Source organism: Chelonoidis abingdonii, chromosome 17, assembly GCF_003597395.2.
Source record: "Chelonoidis abingdonii isolate Lonesome George chromosome 17, CheloAbing_2.0, whole genome shotgun sequence".
In the NCBI taxonomy this organism is placed as follows: Eukaryota; Metazoa; Chordata; order Testudines; family Testudinidae; genus Chelonoidis; species Chelonoidis abingdonii.
Window position 1 is genome coordinate 11,089,013 of NC_133785.1, and position 9,642 is coordinate 11,098,654.

At 58.0% G+C, this 9,642-nt stretch overlaps 1 protein-coding gene across 1 annotated transcript; it reads left to right on the forward strand.

The window, feature by feature from the left end:
* The first annotated feature begins 7,247 nt into the window (after positions 1-7,247).
* On the forward strand, positions 7,248-9,642 carry LOC116838800 (transmembrane emp24 domain-containing protein 10-like). The gene is made up of 5 exons (XM_032804305.2): positions 7,248-7,648; positions 7,974-8,094; positions 8,443-8,516; positions 8,917-9,043; positions 9,223-9,642. The coding sequence occupies exons 1-5, from the start codon at positions 7,442-7,444 to the stop codon at positions 9,342-9,344; spliced, it is 651 nt and encodes a 216-aa protein (XP_032660196.1). The 5' UTR covers positions 7,248-7,441; the 3' UTR covers positions 9,345-9,642.

A 9,642-nucleotide genomic window follows, 5' to 3' on the forward strand; every position in this document is an offset into this window, starting at 1 on the left:
GCCTGGCTCTGCGCTGGGGCTGTGCTGTGCCTAGGTCTGTCCGGCGAGCGCCTCTCAACTGCCTCCCGCCCGGTTACTTTTTTATGAATGGGAACTCCGGAGCTGCCTCACTTTAAGCTGGGGGAGGGGAGGGGCGAGTCCCACCCTGCCCCCTTTTCAAGCCGTCAAGGAAGCAGGGAATCCCCTCTCCAACAACCCACCCCCACTCCGCTGGACCCTATTCAATTAAGATGCACCTTCTGCCCGGAATCAGAGTTTGGTCAGCGCCTAAAAGGCCAGCGAAGTCAATATTTCCCCCCTGTTCTAAATCTATTTGGTACAGTCCGGGGATTGACTCAGTGCTCGGTGACGTAGATATCCATATATAGTTTGATTTCCTCCGGCTTGCTGTGCAATAGTAAAGGATTCCCCTCTGTGTTTGTTTCCAAGCTCTGTTTGTTCAAGATGCGTTTCAAGGAATTCGGCTTCAGATAAAAATACGCCCCCCGCCAGTACTACAATAACACCACCACACAAACACCCACACCTGCACACCACCACACGCATCCTGAACCTCACACACGCCTATACAACCCCCCTCCACACACACCGTATTACAGCATACGCCCTGTATACCACCATCGCGCACATCTCTGTACAACACACAGCTGTGCAACAACACACCCATCGCTGCACAGCCACACACACACTGCACAACTACGTGCATCGCTGTGCACACAAAAAGACACAGCCTGCACAACGACGTGCACCCCTATACAAAGACACACACACACACACGTCAGGCCAGGTAGTTTGTTTTCACACGTCAAAGATGCAAACACCCCCCGCCCCGACTCTTCCCTCCCCCACATGCTGATGCAGTAAGTGAATTCGAGGCTGGGTAGGACCCCATGGGCAATGGGAGGCCCGGGCCAGGACACTCCAGGAGCTAGGGGGCCTAGGAAAGGAATTCAGAGAGAGAGAGAGAGATGAGCAACAGGGGCCTCCGATTGGTCCAGAGATAGGAAAGTGCCTGGATGGGGTGGCTAGACAGACCAAGGAGTGTGATGGATGGAAGGGAGAGAGAGGGTGTGTGTGAATGGATAGATGGGGGTGTGCATGGCGATGGATGGATAGAGGCGAAAGTGGCACAGGGAATGGGGGCAGAGTCAGGGGATAGGAGTCCCTGTGACCCTACAAGGGAAGGTGGGAGGCAGGGGCAATTTATCGGTGGGACCCTGCCCCTCTGCACGTGCCAGGCACTGCCAATTTCTGGGGCTGAGCAGCTGGGCCAGACCCAATGAGATTATGGTATGCCCTGTGAATCCCCCCAATACCCTCTCATCAGGACAAGAACCCTCCCAACCCAACACAGGCAGGGACCCCTGCAATCTGGCTGACCCCTCCCCTCTGCAGTATCACAGAGAACCCCTGCCCCCTGATTCTGGCTCCCCCACCCTCTCTCACTGATGATAGCCTCAGGTTACCCCTCCCGCTAAGAAACAAGCCACTGGAAGATAACCTAGCATGGAGAATGGAAGTGTCCAGCTAAGGTAGGGGGCTGGGAGTCAGGACTCCTGTATTCTGTCCCCAGATTTGGTGGTGGTGGTTGGACTATTGGGTTAGAGCGGGGGCTGGGGCCAAGACACCTGGCAGGGAATGGGGTCTAGTCCGTTAAAGCAGAGGGGGCTGGAGTCAGGACTCCTGGGTTCCATACACAGCTCTGGGAGGAGAATAGGAGCATTGGTTTCTCTCTCTCTCTCTCTCTGAGTGGGCTGCGGGGGTGTAAATTCCTGACACAGCAGCCTCTGGTCACCTTCAGAATCAGGAACTGAAAGCGACTACCAGTGAAACTGACAGGGCTGGGCTCCCTGCAGAGAGTGAGAGCATGTCCCGCAGGCTTCCCTCAGCCACAGTGTTCGTTATCTCTCATTACTGGTTGGAGACCCCAGGGAGACTGGGACCCCAGGCACTGCACAAAACACAGTGAGAGACAGGCGGGGGTGGAGGGGAGAAACTAAGGCAGAGAGGAACAGACTCCCCTAAGGTCACACAGCAGGTCATTGGGGGAGCGGGGAATGAAACCCAGGGGTCCTGGCTCTCAGACCCCGCCCCCGTTTTAACCACCAGAACCCCCCCTCCAAGCACCAGGGGTCCTAGCTCCTCCCCCGAAGCTTCAAAACAAACAGCTCTTCTGGGAGGTGGCCACAGGGTGGGGGTCCAGTATCTGTTCCTGTTCCAGGTGCCATGACCTCCCCCCCCCCCCCGTGAGGGTTAACGATCCCTCTCCCCAAAGAACGGGACAGGATGTGAGACACAGGAATGTGGATGATCTCATGCTCCCGGTGACTAACCTGGCAGGAATGGGGGGCAGAGAGCAGCCAGCTGGCACCTCGCCACAAGCCTTGAGGAGCAATGAGAGGTGGGGGGACATGACTGGCTCCCACCCTGGGTACTGGTCCCCCTGCTCTCCAGTATTAAACCCTGAGCACAGAGCAGTGGAGTCATCACAGTTCCCTGGGGACTATCATGGGACAGTTGCTGAGAGGCTGTCGGTTGGGGCTGAGGGGCACTAGCAGAGCCACATGAGGAGGGCGAGACCAGGGCTGGGATAGCAGGGGGCTGCAGGCTGGCACTGAGGGCACTAGCAGAGCTGGGTGCGGGGAGCCCAGAGCTGGGATAGCAGGGAGCTGCAGGCTGGCACTGAGGGCACTAGCAGAGCTGGGTGGGGGGAGCCCAGGGCTGGGATAGCAGGGGGCTGCAGGCTGGCACTGAGGGGCACTAGCAGAGCTGGGTGGGAGGAGCCCAGGGCTGGGATAGCAGGGGGCTGCAGGCTGGCATTGGAGGCACTAACAGAGCTGCGCTGTGTGTGTCCCAGCCTTTCAAACTGCCCGGTCATCTTACTCCATACTTGAAAGCAGCAGCAGCTTCCTGCGGGTTCCTGGAGAGCAATGGAGCTGTGCAGAGGGGATTTCCACAGGCTCCCGCCAAATCATCAGCACGTGGCACTCACAAGTGCTTGTGGCTGCCAGGGGTGAGGCAGGGCCCCTCTGTGTCTATGGAGGGAATGGGAGAATGGGCCAAATCCCAAACAGGAGACAGCCACTCACTTACTCACCCTTCCTTTTCCTCCTGACTTTACTCACTCTGGCGACTTGAGGTTTGGATCCCAGCCTAATGCAGGGCAGATTCAAGGCTGGGATAACAGGAGCTGCAAGTCTGGATTGAGTGGCACCAGGAGAGATGGGGTGGGGGGTGGCGAACCAGGGCTGGGATAGCAGGGGGGCTTCAAGTCCAGAGGGAGAGCTACCCGTGTGGAATTCAAGGACAACAGGGTACCAGTGTTACCATCTCCTGGGACACTTCAGACTGCTCCCTCTAGCCATGGGCCATGTTAACCCCTTGCATGCTAGAGCAGAGGAGGAACTCTGGGTCTTGCAGTGCATGGGGGAGAGGCTGCCTGAAGATCACCAGCCATGTGCTCAGCCTCCCCCTCCTCCTAGCTGCTGAGTTGCCACAGCCACTTTGTGTAGTGGTTCCCTGGGGGATATTCCTTCTTCACCCCCACCCAGTTTAGAGGCCTCCTTCTGCTCTGAGTCTCAAATACTGTCAGACTGAGGCCCCTCAGGATGAGATGGTTCAAGTGCCATTGGCCTGGGGGGATCTCTGCCCACCCCAATCTTGGACCCAAGGGCTGGGGGTGTCCTACACCCCCCAACTCCTCCCAGAGCTGGGAAAGAATGCAGGAGTCTTGACTCCCCCACCCTGCTCTAAGCCAGCAAATCCCACAGCTCTTCCAGCATCCCAGTAAAATGTCTGCCTAGCTGGGCCTAATAGAGAGGCTCCAGAGCTGTGCCCTTCACCAAAAGCAGTTTTTCCTCCTCCCCTCACTCTTGCCTGTCCCCAGCCCCATTCCCCTGAAGCCTTTCCCCCCATTCCTACAGGCTTCAGGTACTGATAGTGCTACACAGAAAGCAGGGAGAAGATCTCTGGGAGCCAGGACTCCTGGGTTCTGTTCCGAACTCAGGCAGGCAGTTGTATGGCATCCCCTTAGCACCGGGGTAGGGCCCTCCTTGGGCTTGGGGCAAATGGTACCAGGATGGCATACTGGGTTGTTGGCACCATGCCCAGCCAGTGCCCTGTCCTGGAGCCAGCGGGAGCAGGGGGGAGCCTTCAAGTCAATCATCTCAAGGCTGGGAGATTCTTGAAGAAAAAAGAATCAGACTGGATGAGACACAGAGCAAAGGAGGGAGCAGACAAGGGGCCTTTCTCCTCTTGGGGAACTGGCTCTGCTCTGACCCCAGGTTTGCTCAGGGGATTGGGCAAGGGGCTACAGAACCTCTACGGGGCACCAGGTCCAATCCAGACCCAGGTCATTCATAACTGGAGGCCATTCCCAGCTCTGCTGGTGGATTGAGTTATGGGCCCCCCTGCGGGCATCTGCATCACACCAGCTGAAGCAGAGAGGCCAAGAGCTGAATGGTCCAGTGACAGCCAACGCCCCTGTGGAAGGGGGTTGCAGCAGACTATTTGGGGAAGGGGGTCTCCATGCTGCTGCCTCATTTTAGGACAAGGAGAATCCCAGGTCCAGGAGCACCGAGTTGCTACTGACTGTGCCCCTGTATCTGGCACAGCCCAGACCTCCCCTCTTCCTTCCCGACAGGACCCAGAGTCTCATCCCCCTCTGAATCACTGCAGGCCTCTGGCACGTTCCTCTGTCCAGGCGCCTGTCATTCCAACCCCATGAGCTGGGGGATCTCCAGCACGGAGAGAGATTTCCTGCCCCCTGTGCTCCCAGCTTGCAACCACCAGCCACTAGGCCTCAGCCAAAGCAGCAGGTCTCCATGCTAAGCAGAGTCCAGCTGGGTCAGTGTAGGGTGGGAGACCTGTACTTCAGGGGAAGAGGCTTTCCAAATAGCCCCCCCGCCCAGTGTCAGAAAAACAGCATCCATTGAACAGGGAGGCTGCCAGCCACAAACCGGCACATAATGCACACTCATTATGGGACTGCACAGACACCAACCTATGTGATGGTACACACCTAGTGCGTGAATGCACTTACACAGCAACAATCACTCAACTACATACAATGATGACTGCACAGACTCTCTCCTGATTTCACAATCATATGCAATGCCAAATGCACATACAAACACAATGCCAATTGCAACACACTCACCTGTATACAGCTTGACAATTGCACAGACACTCACACTCAGCCAGCTGCACAGGGGCACACATGCACTGACAATTGCCCATAATCACACACAACAAAAATTGCAACACATGCCCTCTATGTATGGATGCACATTTTGCCACACCCCCTACTCTCTTTCTCAAGTTCCAAGCCCACAGCAGCCTGTTCCCCTCAAGCCCCGGAGCAGGGTGGGAACTCTGGCTGTACAGGGAGCTCCCAGCTATTCTAGGGGGTGCTGTAGGCCACAGCGCAGGACAGGCAGGGAGCAGTTCCCATTCTCAGCTGGGCTGTGTGATTCCAGCAGGTGCAGTCTTGCCCCATCCCCACCCTCATGGCTCTGACGCCAGCACCTGGCAGGGCTGACGCAAGCAGAGTGATTGCTCCATCCCCACTGCCATCTACCACAGATGGGGCAGAATAAAGGGATATTCCCCACCCATTGCTCATTCCTAGAGGCTTCATATCTCGGTCCTGCCCCCAAAACCAGCCAGTATTCCAATCTACTATTCTCCTTTATTTTGCTGACAATATCCCTGCGCTCACGTCCTGCTTTGTGCTCAGACTCACCTGTCCCAGGGCTCTGATCGGAGCTGCAATGAGTGGAAGGCCCCTGATACCTCCCATAACACTATACAGCAGGGAGCTAGGGCTATTCCCAGCCCCATGCTGATTATACAGGGGGTAATCCTGGAGGAACCTCAGCCCCCTGCCACCAGGGGCAATGGGTGGTCACCATTCCTCTTTCCAGCCCCAATTCTTCCCAGGGGTTACCCAGCACCAGCTGGAAAATGGGCCTGGGCTGCATCCACCTTTCTCCAGCCCAGGGCCCAATTTCTCCCAGCTGAGATGTTCCTATCCCTATGAACTTCCTAGCTGCTTTGTGCCTCCCTCCCCACTATGTTTGTTATGCCTCCCCCAACACCTGTGGTTGCTCTAGAGACCCCACATCCCCTCCCTGCCCCAGACCTCTCTTCCTGCCTCACTCTCCATATCCCCCCATCTCATTTATCAGGCCAGTTCCCTTTGAATTCACAGATGGCTCTAATAATAAGGGGGGCTATAACACTACATGCGGGGGAAGTCCCTAGCTATCCCCTCTCCCCCACTCACACTCCTATTAACCTCTTGGGGCCCTGTTGAGAGAGTAGGGGATCAGTCTTCCCCCGCCCCCACCCCATCCTGGCACATTAATTTCCTTGTGGCTGCCAGGTTCTCTCCTTTACGCAGTGCCAGCCCCACTGCAGGTGAGGAGTGGTGCCAGGGTTTGACACACACTCCAGGCATCCTTGCACCCAGTGCCTTCTCAGCCTTACCCCATCACAGCCTTTTAACCAGGGTCAGCACTTGGGGGCTGATCCCTGCCGTGCTCCAGGGGGCAGTCCTGGGGCTCCCTGCCAGGCCAACCCCTGGACAGACCAGGACTGGGGGAGGAAAGGAAGGGGGCAGGTTGGAATGAGGAGAGGGAGGGACATGCAGGGGGAATGAGGGAGAGTAGAGAGGTGATGGGGGAAGCAGGAGTGGAGGCAAGACATGGGAGAGGGGTGTGTAGGGTTGGGGGGACAAGCTGTGGGGCAGACTCAGGAGTGGAAGGGGTGCTAAAGAATACTGGGAGGCATACGGGGTTGCCCTGCCCCGTATAGCGAGACTTTGGCTTCTCTTCCTGGCTGCTGGCCCAGGGAGGGGGCCGGGCTGCTCCCCCTGTCTCCTTGCACGTACGGCCCCCGCCCGGCCCCTGCTCTCTGGCGCCACCCAGTAAAGCGGATTCACTTCATTTTTACATTTCTTGCCCATTGGTGGATACAGACCCCGCCCCCTGCAGCTGGGGAGAGGACCCAGGAGTCCCGGCTCCCTGCTTCTATCCATTAGACCCCCACCACAGCCCGAGGAAGGGGAGGAGAGAAGCCCCACGAAATCCCCGCACTCTGCCCAGCTGCAAGGGTACAGGGCTCCCGGCACGACACAAGCTGAGTCCCCGCCCACTACCCTCCCCCCGCGGTCCGAAGTTCGCGCTGCCCGGACTCTATTTCGCGCTGCCGGAGATGAAGCAGGGTGGAGCCGGAAGCGGAAGCACGGCTAGGGCCTGGCCCCGCTGGGGTGGGGGGCGGACCATAGAGAGAGCGCCACGTCGGGTGAGCGCCAGGTCCGACGCCACCGAATCCGCTCTGGGACAGTGTGACAGAGGAGCCGGACGCAACCGACTCAACCTGCCAGGGGGAGCTGGAGGCGGCGTCTCGAGGCCAGGGGGGTTCCCCGCCCGTGCTCGCCATGCGGGTGCCCCGGCCGGGCGCCGGACTCCTGGGTCCCCTGCTGCTGCTGCCGCTGCTGCTGGCCGGCGGGTGCGGGGCGCTCTCGTTCCAGCTGCCGGCGCAGACCCGCAAGTGCCTGAAAGAGGAGATGCACCGCGACGTCATGGTGACCGGGGAATACGAGGTGTCAGAGCCCGGGGCGCCGGGGGCCAGGACCGATCTCCGGGTGAGAGCCCCTAGGGATCCCCGCCGTAGCCCCTCCCCCCCGTGGTTAGCGCTGGCTGCGGGGCCGCCCCCGGGGACCCCTGTCCCCTACGCTCGCCATAAGCTGTGCACCGCCCCTTTGTTCTCCAAGCTTACCTCGGAGTTATGTGACGCCCTCCCCCAAGAAGGATATCAGGGACCCCCGTCTCCCCACTGAACACCCCATACTCCTGGGTGGAGGGGACACACTACATCTCTATCCTGGGGAACAGGATCATCGTGGGCATTGGGTGCCTGGTCCGGGGAGATGGGTAGTACTGTGGGGTCACAGTCTGTCCCCACCCCAGGTCACAGATTCCTCCGGCCACCTGCTCTACTCCAAGGAGGATGCCAAGAAGGGCAAATTTGCCTTCACCACAGACGACTATGAGATCTACGAGATCTGCTTTGAGAGCCACGCCCAGTCAGGTATGAGGTCTCACTCCTCCTGCAGGGATTCTGCATCCTAGGGGGCATTCCTCCCACCCCTCAGCTCCCTGCCACCCTCATTTGGGGTCTCCTGCACTCAGCCCAGCAAGGAAACGTGATCATGAGGGAGATCTAGTGGTTAGCATTGAGGAGGGTGCTGGGGGCCAGGATTCCTGGGGTCTGTTCCTGGCTGTAGGAGGGAAGTGGTATGTAGTGGCTACAGCAGGACAGGCTGAGAACTAGGATTCTAGGGTTCTATCCCTGACTGGAAGGGAAATGGGGTCATGCACCAGCTCTTCCCTCCCCTGTGACAGTTATAACTTCTTTCTTTCATCCCTCTCTCCCCAGTGGGTTTCCGAATTCCTGACCAGCTGATCATCCTCAATGTCAAACATGGGGTGGAGGCCCGGAACTATGAAGACGTGAGTAACACCCCCTTTGAGTCCCCCACCCCCTGCTGTTGCCCCTCTGTCCTGTGCCTGATGGGGAAGGTGCAGAACCAGCAATCTCAGCCCAAGCACAGACTTGACAACATCCACCCAGTTGGGCATGTATCCCCAGCTCTGTTAAAGCCTAAGGGCCAGAATTCTGAGGGTTCCCTTTATAAACAGCCCCTTGTGCCCCAGCCCAGAGGCATCCGCATCTCAGCATGGTGCGAGGAATCCCTGTATAAAGAGCCCCTGTGCCCAGTCCAGGAAGGCTGTGTCTCAGCACTGGGCAAGAGATCCCTGTATAGACAGCCCTTATGCCTTACCCCAGAGGTGGCTGTGTCTCAATGTGGGGTGGAATTCTGCATCTCATTCCCACTGTCCCCACCGCCAGATTGCCAAGGCAGAGAAGCTGAAGCCTCTGGAGGTGGATTTGCGACGTCTCGAGGACCTTTCCGAATCCATCGTCAAGGACTTTGCCTACATGAAGCAGCGGGAGGAGGAAATGAGGGACACAAATGGTGAGGAGGCACCCCATGTACCCACTAGACCCCACTCTCCTCCCAGGGTTGGGGACAGAACACAGGAGGAGGGGACTGGGAGCCAGGACACCTGGGTTCTTGCCTGTGAAGTGGCTGGAAGCCACTTGTGTTGATGCGCTGGGGTCCCCTGTTCACCCCGTGTCTCTCTCTCTCCGCAGAGTCCACCAGAACCCGCGTGCTCTACTTCAGCATCTTCTCCATGCTGTGTCTGGTGGGCCTGGCCACCTGGCAAGTGTGTTACCTGCGCCGCTTCTTCAAGGCCAAGAAGCTCATCGAGTGAGCAGCCCCTTGGGTGTGTCTGCCTCTCTCACAGGCCCCCCTGCGCCGGGCTCCCTTCCTGATGGCCCTAGAATCCACATCCAGCCTCTCTCAGCTCTCGTGGGAAGCGACGCCTGCACTGGACATCTCTGCCCATCAGGAATGGATTCTGGTGGGAAGAGGGGGTTCTGGCCCCCCAATAGGGATCCAACTATCCCCACGTTTAAGGATCCTGTATTTAACAGAGGATCCAGTAGTGACAGCACCTTGATCGGGAGGGATTGGGTTGTAATTATTTTAAAATAAATAGTTAATTGGGA